Here is a 16405-nt window from a genome sequence, read left to right on the forward strand (position 1 = left end):
TTTTGTTTTAAGCTTATTCAATATTATCAAAGTAAGGCCCTATTAGCCCTATTAGCCCCCCCCCCCAAATTTCAAACGCTATTTGCGCCTATGGCAATAGGCTACCTAAATCATATTCTTTAATTTAAGTCCTGTTAGTCGATTTTGGGACAAGTACCTACATAATTAACTTATAATAATTCATATTGTAATTTAATTAGATACCAACAAAATATAACTTCTCAAACACTGTGTCTAGAGAGGCACCTGTGGGAGAATACATTAGAACCGAGGTCAGCAACTTTTTTTACCATGTGGGCCATATTTTTTTCAATTTTTCATCAAGGGCCGCATTAATAAAAAAAAATTGTCCATATGAAATAATATTAATAATTTTATTCCTATTATATTTAGTTATTTTATATGGAAATATAAGTATGAAAACATACAATTTTACAGAAAAAATGTAATTAAAAATACATATAATATATAAAATTTAATTGCTAGTTTGATTTTTGAGGTTGAATTTTGCCGACAGTTCGTTTATAGGTATCCGCTTTCATATTGGATATTCTTAAAACTGTATCCACGTGTTCGTCACTTAGTCGTTAACAATATTTTTTTTTCGAAATTTAAGTATTGAAAATGTCTGCTCACAAATATAAGTGCTACCGAAAGCAGTAATCATTTTTTTAGCATAACTTTTAATGCGTTTAAAATCTATTTCAGAAAGACTTGAATAAAATATTTTTAGGTCATTACTTTCTTTGTCGCGGAAGTATTGCGAAAGTAGTTCCCGCGGCGTTGACGGTTACAAACTGAAAAAAAAGGTCATAACTTTCTTTAAAAGTATTATTTTTAAGAACATCGTTGTTTTGCAATTCTATGATTTCCATCTGTAAATTAAATTTAACATCGTCAATGTGAAAGAAAAAGGGTTTTGAAACAACTTTTTTTTTTTTCTCTTGTACGTAAAAATCAAAAAATTGTATTGAATAGGTGAGTACAGTGGCGTACCGTAGGGGGGGTGGTCGAGTGTTTAACCTCCCCCCCCCCCCCCCGAAAAATAAAAATAATTATTAATTAAAGTTGTACACAACATAATATATATATATAACGTGATTAGGCTAGGTTCACATGGTGTCTTTACATCACTATCGTGAAACATGCTCATTGATTCGTGTCATGTGAGCGATATAGGTATATAGGAAATCCGTATAGGTACCCATAAATACGCACGATTGACCGGAGCGCGTGTACGATAACACATCGGCTATTGCCATCTCCGAATTTGATATATTGTGTTCTATGTAGCCACGTAAAAATTAAACACGATTCATTTCGACCAAGTTAAAACTGTTGGAAATATTAGCAAAATTACCTGTGTCTACAGCAACCGCAGAAAGGACATTTTCTACTTTACGGCGTATCAAAACATATTTGCGCAACGCAACTGGCGAAGATCGGTTAACTGGGTTAGCTCTTCTTTCAATTCAAAAAGAAATTAAGGTTGATCCAAATGAAGTGGTGAGAAGGTTCGCTTTAATACATCGAAGACAAGGATTCATTCTATGATTTTTTTTTTATACTATCTAATATCTAATATATATGACGAGTGACGACAAATTATTCAAAATTTATTTTAATGTAGTATAAATTATTATTATTTTTTTTTAAAATATTACTATTGAATAATATGACACGATATCTGACATAATGTATATTATATGAACATTTTATATGTATACTTAAAATAGGTACGTTATTAAAAATTTTGAAAAAAATTCTAGGCACGCCCCTGGGTGAGTAAGTGGATGTCGCTCTGCTGTATACAGCAGATTAAAAGTTACTTTACAATGGATGGTATTAAATTTGAATTCAATGATATAATATCACTGTATGAGAAAAACGATTCTGAGCGGAGACGGTATGTCAGTCTAGGTTTAAGACATATTATATCTACTTATCTATGGCATTAAAAAAAAATTGACTTATAATAGGTTAGAAACTACCTATAAAAAATTCCAAATTAATCATATAACAATATCCATTAGGTATTTATAACGCGTTATACATCAACAACAAACCGTGGTACTATCATAGATATATAAAAGTATACTTTAGAAGTTTCAAGTACCCACAAGTAATATTATACAATCACAACAAAATAACTAAAATAGTTATTACAGGTTTTTTAATATGTAATTTCGTCCAAATTTGAACTTAAAATGACTATAAAAATAAACTGTGGTTACGTATTTATTAGATTTTTTGGTAACAGAATTAACTACTTACGTGGAATCTTGTTTTAAATTTTCAATCCTTAGATATAAAAGTTGAACATTTTATAAATTTTTAACCGCAAAATAATTATTCAATTTTAAATTTGATAAATTTTGTCAAAATTCGATCTTCAAATGCTTATAAAAAAAAATTTTGCCTATGTATTTTTAATATTTTTCAACTGCTATTGTAACAATATATCAGGAGCCTTGTATATAATTTCTTACACTTTTTGGCCCAACAGATAAAACTTTATTTATATTTATAGAAAAAATAACTAAAAAAATTGAAAACTTACAATGTCTGTACATAGCTCAAAAAGAGTCAAATTATTTTTACCTAACGACCTAACCACGTTAAAAATTTATAAATTGTTCAACTTTTATATCTAAGGATTGAAAATTTAAAACAAGATTCCACGTAAATATTTGATTCTGTTGCCAAAAATTCTAAGAAATACAGAAGCACAGTTTATTTTTATAGTCATTTTAAGTTCAAATTTGGACGAAATTACATATTAAAAAACCTGGAATAACTATTTTAGTTATTTTGTTGTGATTGTATAATATTACTTGTGGGTACTTGAAACTTCTAAAGTATACTATTATATATCTATGATAGTACCACGGTTTGTTGTTGATGTATAACGCGTTACCTAATGGATATTATTGTGATATGATTAATTTGGAATTTATTATTGATACCTATTATAGGTAAATTTTTTTTTGATACTATAGATAAGTATACCTACCTATAATAGGTATGTCTAATACCTAGACTGACAAACCGTCTCCGCTCAGAATCGTTTTTCTTATACAGTGATATTATATCATTGAATTCAAATATAATACTATCCATTATACAGTGACCCACTTGTAACCTACTGTACAGCAGAGCGACATCCACTTAACCACCTTTTTTGATTTGTTGTTCCATCTACAGCTATAGCTATAGCTATAATTATTTATGAGATAATATTAATATTACAATTTACAAGCTAAGATATCATAAGAGTAATAATACTCGTTTCTTTAACAAAAAGTTGGGATGATTAAATAAAAACAAAATAATATCACTGAACTTGTTTGTAATCAAATACAAATCATTATAAGTCCACTTCTTAATAGTTAATGTTCATGCGCAAATATAATAAGTCCTACATCTGAAATATTTCAACTGCACTCATAATATAATAAGTCTGGACTTATAACATTTAGGCAGTTAATAAATTGGGGAATATAAACCAAATGTATGATAAGTCCGGACATATGATAAGTGTGCAATAAGAATCCTGTACAACTACAACAATTAAGGACTTATCACTAAAAGTCCAGGACTTAATACATTAGGTCAAAAATAAATACGGCTAGCTGCCATTCATGATAAGTGAAAATAGGAAATATCACATGAATTACTGGTTATAGAATACAAAGACCTTGTATAAAAAAGAAAGAGAATTTAATTTTCTATCTATTGGCATCAAAAAGTGAATTTTGATAAAAATGGACTTATAACAAGTGTGCACTAAGCCATCGATATATAAAGAATATAAAGATAATAATAACTAGTAATATATAATTTTTAACTCTATAAGAGGCCAATATTGGCAATTTTATAAACGGATACTCTTATGTAAAAGAAATAAAAGAAAATCGGGGGCCGAGCAGATTAAAGCGTCCGGAGAGAAGTGCCGCCACCCCCCACCTGAACATGGCAGATACCTACGGGTGTTCAATAAAAAAATCTGCCAAACCAAAACAAATGTCTTTAGAAACTTACAGTACCCTCCCTCACAGTAAAAAAACTATCCAATGGCCTAAGTTGCCGGGGGTTTATTAATAAAAAAAAAAATCTTAAAATTTCAAACATAAATAAATATATATGTCTGAATATGACTTATACTTAACTACTAATCATATATACCTAACTATATAAGTATAAATTTAAAGAAGTTCAACTAAGGTTTCCTCCAAGTGCACTGGAATATCTAGAACGTCCACGAGGCAACGTTGAATGATCAACATGGAACGAACAATACAACCCAGGGATGGAATCATAGGTTCTCCAATCTAGTAGGCCATAACCATCAATCCATTTGGTCTCTGATTAAAAAAAATGAGAATAGAAGTTGCTGTAGATGATACCAAAATAAGGCAGTACAATTTAGGAACTATACAACCAGTAAAAAGAAAACTTACAGTAAAAAATGAAACTACATTAAAGAGACTCTGCGTAGATTATAATGAAGGAAAAAGAACAATTGAAAGTTTCTTAGAAGCTATTTCATACAACACAATGTCATGTCATGTCATGTCATGTCATGTCATGTCATGAATTCAATTGGATTAATTTTACTAACTTTATGTATACAATTATAATTATAATTCCTAAATGCTTGATTATTGAATTATTTTATGTAATTTATATTTTATTGTATTAAAAATGACTGACGAGTGACAACTTACTCACAGAGTACAGAATCACGTGCTACAAATCACAATTATTATGTTTTATCATCACAATTTATTATTATTATTATTATTATTATTATTATTATTATTATTATTATGACCAAGTCACCAGTTAGGTGTATTGACTATTGCACGGCTTAAGATATACTTAAGATACTTTAAGATATCTTAAACCATGAACTATTGATAATTATTATTATTATTATTATTATTATTATTATTATTATTTCTTATCATGACCAAGCCACCAATATTAAGTGATGTAGAGAAGATATAGTGATTAAGTGTATTGACTATTGATATCAAATACCTACTATTATTCTTATTAGTTATTGTTATTATGTTACACTATACCCAGTGGTTGGGACGCTACTGTTTTTTTGTAGCACGCTAACGCTACTGCTACTCCCCCCAAAAAGTAGCTCACTATCGCTAAAGCTACTTTTTAGATTCTGAGTGGAACGATGAATGTATTGATTTTACAATGATGTGTGTTTTTTCTTTTTTTCTTTTTTTATTTCTTTTTTTATTTTTGTGTCTGTCATCACGGTTTGGGGCAGTAAAACTGCTTCGATTTTCTTCAACAGTACCTTGTTTGATGGGAAAGTGAATCTAGTTGGTGCATTCGGGAGGTCACAATTTGAAATATCCAATAGTTTTCAAAAGAGCCGTGAAAAATAAAAGAAAAATTAAGGAAAAACGGGAATTTTTACGCAAAAGCTGTTTTTGAGAAAATTATTTTTGGTTTTTGGTGTAACTTTAAAACGAATGACTGTAGATACATGAAATTTTCACTGGTTGTTTATATTTCCATTTTCTGATAGAGAAAAAAATATTGTATCCGTTAATAAGAACGCTTTATGCTAAAAAAATATTTTGTATTCAACTTTCAAGTCGGGGACCAATTGTCCGGGGACCGATTGTCCTAAATCCATATTATGGATTATTAAATGATAAAATGAGGGTTGTCATGCTTGGTGAATCACTCTGTATACAAATACACCTTTTTTGACATTTTATTGTTTTTTATGGTGTAATGTGTAGTAAACAAGTTAGTTGACATCCTGGACATGACGATTACCTATATTTAAATGTAAGAATATGAATTGTGTATACAATACATACCTATTAATACACTATACAATGAAAACATTCCTCAAATGTTGTACCTAATCACCTTTTTGGAATGTTCTGACCTCGGAACTGTATGTTTCCGGGATCGAATATTTGATATAAACCTGTAAGTTTTGCCAATATTGTGTTGAAAACATGGTTCTACTCGTTCAGAATATCCATAAAAATTACTATTATACTATAAAGTTTAATAAAAAATAATAAAATTATTTATGATATTATATAATTGTTGGTCGTGTATTTTTATAGAATTCTCTCCACTCGCGAGCTTAGTGCGTACCATTCTGTCTACTTCACTGTTCATTTGTGTTGTACGCGGCTATAAAGCTCGTCGACTTGTATATGTTCGTTATTTGTTAACGGTTTAAAATATTCATGGTCACGTCATTATTTTAATATCAACTATTCCTTTGTAATTTAACCGTGGATTCTCAGTATTTAACTATAGTATGTCATGTTTAAAACCATTAAATTATGCAGTTGCAACTTTAATAATTATATACTTACCTTTTGCATGTATGTATTATTATAACAACGAAGGACTGTTGATTTGTAGACGTATTTTTAAAATGCAACAAAATATAAAACGGGAACATACAAAATTCATATTATATTTATTTCCTATCCATTTGATTTTATATTTTGGCAGGCATATTAACATTCACTAAACAACTATTGTGCATGACAACGAGCTCTGGTAAATATCCGCATTGGAAGGTATTTGAAAAAAATTACAACGTTCGTCAAAATTATCGGAAAATGTAAACAATCCCCAGTGACTGTCAACATTCACTGCCATGCGTACATACACCTTAATATACATTATAATATATAATATAACGTTTTTAACGTGAAAAAAATTAAAAACGCGATTTACGCATATTATATTAGTTTTTAAATAAACACGTAGGACTTAATCTTGATGTTTACAAAAGAAGAGGGCCATGATCCCAATAACCACCCTAGAATCCGCGAATGGTTAGAATTTTAGAAGCGTTGCATGACATCTCTTAGGATGAATCTGTCGGAATGCATGCAACAGCCTTATGTCCAAATCGCAAGGCATGTACAATTTTTATAATCATCGAGCCATCGACAGATAATGTTTTACATAAAAAAACAAACCTGAATGGTGACGGAGTTGTTAGAAGTGTTAGTCTACAAATTTTAGTAGTACCAACGGTAGGTTAAACTAATTTTTTCCAAATATAAATCAAAAAGTTGGCGATATATAAATATAAGTTTAATATAAATTAATAATAATAATTGTTTTATAATTCGGTATCAGTATACCTAGTTTTATAGTTGTTTTTGGCATTGATAATAAAATAATAGAACTCGTATTTGACATAATATAATATTATGACAAGCTTTTGTGTACTAAACGTCTAAACAGTAGACCAAGTCTTATCAAAATGTAAACTTATGTTAATCTATAAATTATTGCATTGTATTAATTTTAATAGCTAGTAAAATAAAGTTTTATGAGACATATTAAAGTTTTATGCGTTATAGATAAAATCAATTATTAAAGTAATAATGTTTATGCATGACAATTGGCAAATACTTAGTATGACAAAATATATAGGGACTTTTCTTGCATTATTGAACTCGTTACTAGTTAATGGTGTGTTGAAATATATTTAAAAAAAATAAATATTAAATATATTAATTTAAGTCAATAGTTATCCATTGCTATCAACAAATGTTTAAGGAGTGGCTATATACAAACAAATTGTGTATAAATTTATTAAAAATTACATTAGTTTACATTTTATTAAGCAATCTTCACGGTTTCGGTATATTTAGTTTACAAGAAAGTGTTGAGAATATCAAAAAATTATTTCTTTCAAGTTGATACTTCAGGGATGGTTCCCTACTTGATTTCCGATCTCAAAAAAAAAACCACGTATAAAATCAATAGTAGCTTTAATGAATAAAAATATTTAAAAAAAATATCATTTGTAAAATAATATGCAGTCATCATATTACAGTCTAGCTATTATGTTGTTTTCAATTTTTAGATATTTAAATGCACGTGAAGTATTATTCTATTCCGGACACGCGAGCCAATTCTTTTTGCAATAGACCCGCAGTAAGTATATTCTAAGTTCATTATTAAAACAGTACAAATATATTCAAATTTGTCGCCGATGTTTTTTCTGATATATTTTTTTTCTCAAGTCTAAACCTATTATTATTGGCTTATATAAATAAAATATTACGACAGTTAGGTCAACCTACTTTTCTTCCATGAAAATCCTGGTTATATTTATTTATAAAAGTTTAATAAATTATTTGATACTATATAATATACAAATTCGTCTAAAATTCAACATCCCTAAGTCGTTATAATAATACACAGCCCACGCAAAAGCTAAAATATATAATTATTAATATAGCAGCTGAATAATTTAATGGATTTGAATGTGAAATAATATAGGAAATACTGATAAACCACAGTCGAATGACAAATAAATAGTTGATATTTAAATAATTTCGTGACAATACAATTTTTAAACCTTACACAACAAGCATACTATAACATAAGTCGACGAGCTCCTATACCCGTAGATAACTCAAATGAACAGTGAAGTGGACAGTATTACATTCACCGAACTCGCGAGTGGAGAGAACTCAATACTGTGAAACGACCAAACGTTATGTATCATTAGTAGTTTTATTATTTTTTTATTATACTATATAGTATATACCTAGTTAAATAGTGATTTATATGATGGATATTCGGGACGATCAGAACCATGTGTCAAACATGGTATTGGCAGAATGTACAGGATTATACCAAATGTTGGATCCTCAAACCATAGTACGATGTCGTGGATTAAACGTCTACCACATTTTTTTGTTATCCACTACGCTCTTTATGTGTGTAGTTGGGGTGATAATGACTATAAGCGGTGTATACTATTGGCCGAATAATATGCCTTTATGTGTAGATTATTATTGGAAAGGTATCATTCCGTTGTACATGTGCTACTCGATGTGGGTCATTGTCCACTACTCGAATGACATGTGGAACTGTTTGTCGATCACGTGCTACTGTTTTACATTGCATAGCATCCGACTATAACTAACTACTATATTGACAGTTACGTATATTATAACGTCAGTGATAATTTACTTTGTTAGTTCCCTGGCGGTGTCGAACGATATATTACAGGTCAAAAATCGCGACGGTTCAGTCAGCAATTACCGTTATAACGTAATAAATTTGTATTTATTTGTATCGGACGAAACGTACAATAATACACTACAATATGTTTTACATTGGAGAGGCTTTGTTCATAGTTTTCATTACAATAGCATTATTCGTATTTGATTTTCTTATGGTGACACTTTGTTTAGCTATACACTGTCAGATGCAAATGGTTGCACCGCCTTCGAATCAGTTGGGCAAGACGATATTCCCTTAGTTGGTGAGTACGGCTTTTGAGGTATGCATAAATTGTACATTTTAATATTGGCCACAACTACTTTGTTAATGGCTTACATTATTTATAAAAGATTGAATTGTTTATAATTAGAATTATACACACAATGCTAATACATTTATATGTAGGTATACTAATCTTTATATTCGTTAAAATAAAATTATTTCGTTAATTAAGTAAAAATAATATTATTACATAAAAATCGGTTGACAGAGTGATTCACCAAGAATGTTCACCCCTCTATTAGAATTTATAGTGAATGTATTTTAAAATTTTTAAAATTTTTTGCACTACTTTACAATACGTCAATGTTTTTTGAGAAATTATCAGAGAAAAATTGATTACGCAAAAGGGTGGGAGTAATTAAACAAAAAAAGATTTGTACATAAAAATATTGTCTATAGGTATATTAAAAATTTGAAAAAATCATATTACAAATAACTGCAATATAATAAGTATCGAGTGAACCTTCGTGATTTCGTAGGACGCTGTTATAATACCTATAATCTGTGTTATATTTTAATTTAATGATAAACCATTGTCAATAAAAACCAATTCTGAATGGATACAATCAGAATATTAATATTTCTTCGATATTTATTTCTTTCCAATTATATTAGAAAATTCAAAATAGGTACATAAAAGTTAAAACTAGATTCGATTTGGTTAGGTTTTTATGTTTGCATCATATTTTCTAATAACAATTTTGGTGAAAACTACTTAAACAAATAAATCTTGAGTAGAACGTTAAAGATTTTTATTCGGAAACAAAATTGACATTTATAGAAAAAATAAAATCAAACATTTCAATTGTTTTTAAATAACACAAAATAATTGTTTGAAAATCATTCCGAATTATAAATTTATTTGAACGTTAGATGACAATTTTAAGTATCAAGCTTATACGACAATATAAAATTTATGTGAAGTTTTTATTTTACAAGTTTGGATATCCAAAATCATTAAATCTTTATCTTCAATTACACATAAAATAATCAAATTGCTGTATTTAAAGACCGATGGTATATTTCTAAATAATTGTTTAAGTGTCATAAATTGTGTACTTCACTCAGACCGTTATACTGATTGACATATATTAATTTATTATTGTAATATGGACTCAATAATTCTCTGTATAGATTGCCAAGATGAAAATAAAAAGTCTCCTAACGAACACGACTTAATATATGATGAATTAAAAACAATTACAATGGATCATCAAGCAGTTATGAAGTAAGCGTTTAAACATATTTACTATAGTAGAACCTGCGGGGGTTCACACATTTTATCTAATCCACACTTGTAGGAAAATCATTTAAACAATGATTGTTTCATGTGGTGAAGGGCATCTAACATAACTCCCGAACCCCACAGCCCTACTGTATTTCAAATTTACCCTTAACCTGTTAAAGACAAATATTCTGTTATTCACACAAATTTATTCTAAAGACAAAATAATTGATTGCAAAAATATCGAATCTAGAGATGAATGCATATTTTGATATATAAGAGTTTTCCCCTCAAAATCCAACATATAATGTTTATAGGGAGGAGCACTCCCGTTTCTAAATGTTTATCCTTGGACAACAAATGACTGAACACTGCTATTTTAAATTTACCTTTAACCTGTTACGAATTAAAATTCTTTAAATGAAACAAATTAATTATTATAATGAAAAAAAATTGATTGAAAAAAAAATTAAATCTGGAGATGAATGCATATTTTGATGCTATTATCATTTTTATTTTTCAGGAAATACGATGCATTTTTAACAATATTTGAACGAGTTTTGTTGTTACAAATGTTGTTTTATTAATAGCATTCATCATAATTTGGTTTTGTTTCATAATGGTAAAAATATAATATAGGAGAACTTCTTTGCTTTACACAATATGTGAACAAATACATAAACTGATAACTTTTCTGGTGTAAAATGATTTCAGAGTTTTTCCAACGATGAAAGATTTAAAATCTCGAGAATATTTACAGTCAAAATATGTTGTGTAATTCCTACAAATTTATTTTGGAATCTATTACTTGTATAGTACTTTATTATATTTGTTGACTTGGCATGTACATTGTTGGTCTTGTGCTTTGTTATAGTATTAAATACAATATTAATTTTCAAACTAATAGAGTTGAGATTTTAATTGCATAGTTCAATTTTTTATGACGATTTAAAAAACACCAACAATATAATTTTATATTAATAATATTGAGCTTGTACTGAGTTGTACCCATATGATATTCAAACAATAGAAATATGATATATTATAATTTTCATTCACAAAGTATATTAGTTGAGCTTGAGCATAAGTTATAACTATGTATTAACTGGTACCATAGAAAAAATAACATTCAACAAATTATATAATTACAAATTTAAATGTATTTAATGAATACTTTTTAAAATGTTTACTTTTTTTTTTATCAAAGAAAGATTCAATAATATTTGCATTGTACAGCAATAATTGGACCGGATATGGATATGGATATGAAGTGTAAAAAATTGATATTGTTAACAATGAATATAACTAATGCTAACTACAAAGAGTTAAAATTTACCATAACAAGAATTGTTAACTTGGAAATGTTTTTCAAGGTGAATACTAATATACCTAATTGCTATTTTAATGATACCATATAATATTGTAGTAAAATGTATGTAATATGTATGATATTATTAAATATTATGTATTTTATGTTTTGTACTTATATTATTTAATATTTAAAGGGTTTAAAATATTTAATGCGCCTATTAATATGTATAACATACATAATAATATAATAAACATACTTTCTAGATTTGCATTGTGTATCAGAATGTTGTATTATAATTTATTGGTAGAATGTTTGAAGTTTCTACGACAGCATTTTTTAAACACAACATAATATTCTTTTCGGAAAATTTGTAATATTTTAACTTCATATGCTTACAAAAAAAATTTAACGATCATTTATTTTTTTATTTTTTAAATTTTTATAAAAAGATCTAATGAGAGACTTTGGATTAAATTTTGAAGTTGTATTACAAAAAAATGTACACATTTTTAGTATTGACAACAATATAATATTATATTAAGTATTAAATATTATTTCTATTATTAATTATTATCAAGTTTTATGATCCATTCAAAATTACAATGATTTTTCAAAAACTTATCAATAATTTTTATTTTTATTTTTTTATTACAGACAATGCGTGATTCCTACTCAATTTTATCAGTTTTAATCAATTATATAAAAAACATGGATAAATAATTGTACAACAATTTAGTTAATTTATACTATGATTATAAATAAATTACTTTAAACATATTTCTAGGTAGGTACTACAGAACTTTATATAAATAACTTATATGGCTATGAATGCATTATGCAATGATAATTACTTAGATTATATTTTTAGTCATTTAAATAAATTAGTTATAAGTTTACTGTGCTATTTTAATGTTTTGTAATGAGTATTGACTTTAAAGTTTAAATCATGTGAAAAAATAAAGTCATAAACGTTAGAAATACTTAGTAGGTACATAGTATTAAACATTTATTGATTGAATAAAGTCAACTTAGTTACAAAATTACTATGTTTACAATGTGAATGTATTCTATGTATTTTATGTAGAAATACATTTTTGTATGCCAAATAAATCAACAATTTCTGTTAAGAGTAATGCACTTATTGAGTATATTCATTTTAAATGATATTATATTATATTATATTTATCACAGAATATGGTGCCCAAAATATAATAGGCCATGTATTATATATTTATAAATATGGTTCAATATATTCAAGTTTCCATCATATAAAATAAATGTCATACATACGGTATGCGTATACCTAACTACATACCTAACTTATTTTTTTTATAAAAATGTTTTCATACTATTATATATTACGATTACGTCATGTAAACAGTTATACATATAGATTATAATAATTATATATGAATTATTTAAAATTGGTATATAATAGGTCTAAATTAGGGTGTATTCATTAAAATAAAGGTTGAGAAATAGATGAACATTTAACTTAGTGTAGGTCTGTCTAATGATTGGGCCCCTTTACAAACTTACATGTTTTTACTCGATTAATTTTATTTTCCATGTATAATTATTATCATAACTATAACTAGAGTTCGATATCATAAACATAGTATTAATTATTTGATTGAATTATTTTGTGTTCAATTTATTTAAGGGCGTCGGAACTGATGAGTTTATAATACAAAAACATGCCTTACAAGAACTACTCTCACGCCCTGATCTTTCATTTTTTTTTTTATTTTAAAGAAGAGAACAGTTTGCCGGTCAGATCAAAGCCCGATTAATTAAAATTATAATTATTACTTAAAATATTTATATTTTAATAATGCACTATATTTGTTATTTATTAAATGTATTTTTCTAGTTATATTTAAATTAAAATGAAAATTCGGCCCTCATCTGACCAAAAAAATGAGGTCATCTTTCAGATAAAAAAATTCTACATATTGATGAAGTGACTTTTTCCTTTGAAGTAATTTTTATTGTTATAATACACCGTATCAACCCCCCTTCACCTGAATAGATATCTAGCAGTAGATTAGTAGAAAAGTTTTATAATTAAGGTAGGTAACAACTAATATATGAAATGTAATCTTCAAATTTGATAGAATTTCGGAATTTCGGAATATTGGAAAAACCGGCACCCACACTCATAAAATTGTAATATAAATAAAAGAATATATAGGTAGTAGGTACTTATATAAATCCACCAATGGCATCTATTTAGTATTTATGTTATATTATGTTATAACAACTTATAATCACTAGGTCATTGATTGAATAATAATATTATGTAGGCATAGCCGTATGGGTACCTATGTATATTATTCAATCAATGTCTGTTTACCTAGTCTACCTTTAGGTAGGTATACATATTATATCATCATACTCACGTGTTCACGTATTACCTACAGTAATAGTACCTACCACGGAGCTAAAAAGTCAATACACAATTTAATTGTCCAGTTTAAGTGAAAAACGCGTAAATTAAAATATTACACAGTTTTTACTTTTTTGCAGGTACTTATTCTATTATTTATTCAATCAGGATTCGGCAATTGGGATTAGGATCGTGTATACCTATTATATGGCTCAGCCCTAGTAAACGACTCGTATATGTGATTTTATTAGTTACCTATATAATATTTTGTAGATAATATGAATTCTAGTTTTAAGAAAAATAAAATTGTCGTGTCTAGTTATGCGCTTCTTAAATTGGCTGTATGTTATAATATTATCTACCAATCTAATTAATTAGATCAGTGCCTACCTATTTAATAATGGTGGGATGTAACATTACACAATTATGAATTGAAATTATTATACATTTATTTAACAGTCGATAATAATGCCACTTTAACAAATTATAACACTTTACAACTCGTACTTATGATTATCCTATATAGTTGTTATATTTATAAATCTGTTTTTGGTGCTTTACATTTTTACAATAAAATTTGCAATAATATAATTAAAGTTAAAATACAAATAGAAGAAGCAGTTTTGATATCGACAGAATTATGGTTAATGGGGAGAGTGTCGTTTACAGACATTTGTACATTTTGAAGTGCGAAGGCTGTTGTACCACAAAACCTTTTAAATATTCTAATATTCATCCTTTTCGAACTCGATCCATCTAAGAAATCACTGAACGCTGAAGAAATGATCCACAAATATCCGTTTGAATCAAACGCAAAACTTGAAATCCAATCGAGTCTCACTTCTTGTATGTACAAATCTTTGACGTCGAAATTGTTTTTTAATGTGTTCCAGGCGATTACTTTCCTAGTCATGCCTAGATACAGGTTCCCGGTCGTATCCATGATCATAGCAGTCGATACGTCTGTTTTCAGTCCATGGTTGTTAACGTAATGACTTATGTCATTGACGAACGGCGCATCGAATACGCTCAACGGAATAGTGAATAGACTGTCCATTTCTATGGTGGTGAAATATAACATATTATCGATCGGAGATATTGTTAAAATTGCTTCGTTGTAGTCCTTAACGCTGGACAATATTTTACAGTGAAATTTTTGAAAATATCCTAGATCATAGTTATAAACAATAAACCCAGAATTTGGACCTATATCAGCTATTACAGCGGTGAGTGATTTCAAGTCAATCGAAATACCACTGAGTATGCTTTGGATTGTATACATACCGCTCGGTATCACCGCCGATCGTATTATTCTGCCCGTACCGATGTCCAGTATAAGCAATTTTGGATCGCAAGTGTAATTAGGTTTTTCTAGATCGTAAACCATTCCCACGTCCAACACCCACAATTGACCTAAATGATCGATTTCGATGTCCTTGACGTTTTGCATCCCAATGCAGTTTCCTACAATCTGAATATTTATCGTCGGAAATGGTTGTATAGTACCTCTGTAACTTTTGCACAATGTCGCCGGTACCCCTGGCTTAAACCTGGGTATGGCCATGTACAACGTGTTGTTCCAAATTTTCATTCTGTGCACAAGATTGTTTTCTGGAATATAGGAATGTTCCGTATCCTGGCGATTTTCATGATTTGACAAATCTATTTTGTCCCACTGGTACACCACGTTTAGCTCACATAAACAAACACTTAAATAAATATTGATCACTAGATATGTTATCATTTTGGTTCAAAAGTGATCGCACGACTGAAGAACTTATATTACCTAGCTAACCAAATATGTATACAAGCGTCAGAAATTTTAACAAACTGTTGTAATTACATTCATTTATATTATTTAATATTCTCGTATAATATATTTAACAGTAATCTGCATATTTAGTTTTAAAAATGAAAAACACAATTACTTCAAATAATGGCCAAGTAATTCAATGCCACATTTTCGAGTGGCGTGTTGAAAAAATGTCTATTGTCAGTAGATTCACGAGTATTTTCACAATAATACTACAGTGATTTTACCATCATAAATGGACATTGGACGTAGACCACTTGTACAGTAATCATTTTAAATTAAAAATAAATATAATAATAATAATAATTTTAAAAATAAAATACTATATTAATTTTCAGTAAG

At 28.1% G+C, this 16405-nt stretch overlaps 1 protein-coding gene across 1 annotated transcript; it reads right to left on the reverse strand.

Moving 5' to 3' along the window:
• Positions 1–14681: 14681 nt before the first annotated feature.
• LOC103310026 (major royal jelly protein 1-like) lies at positions 14682–16060 on the reverse strand. The gene has a single exon (XM_008187022.3). The coding sequence runs from the start codon at positions 15992–15994 to the stop codon at positions 14816–14818; it is 1179 nt and encodes a 392-aa protein (XP_008185244.1). The 5' UTR covers positions 15995–16060; the 3' UTR covers positions 14682–14815.
• Between the last annotated feature and the right edge of the window lie 345 nt (positions 16061–16405).

The sequence above is a fragment of the Acyrthosiphon pisum genome, chromosome A1 (assembly GCF_005508785.2).
Source record: "Acyrthosiphon pisum isolate AL4f chromosome A1, pea_aphid_22Mar2018_4r6ur, whole genome shotgun sequence".
Classification (NCBI taxonomy): Eukaryota; Metazoa; Arthropoda; class Insecta; order Hemiptera; family Aphididae; genus Acyrthosiphon; species Acyrthosiphon pisum.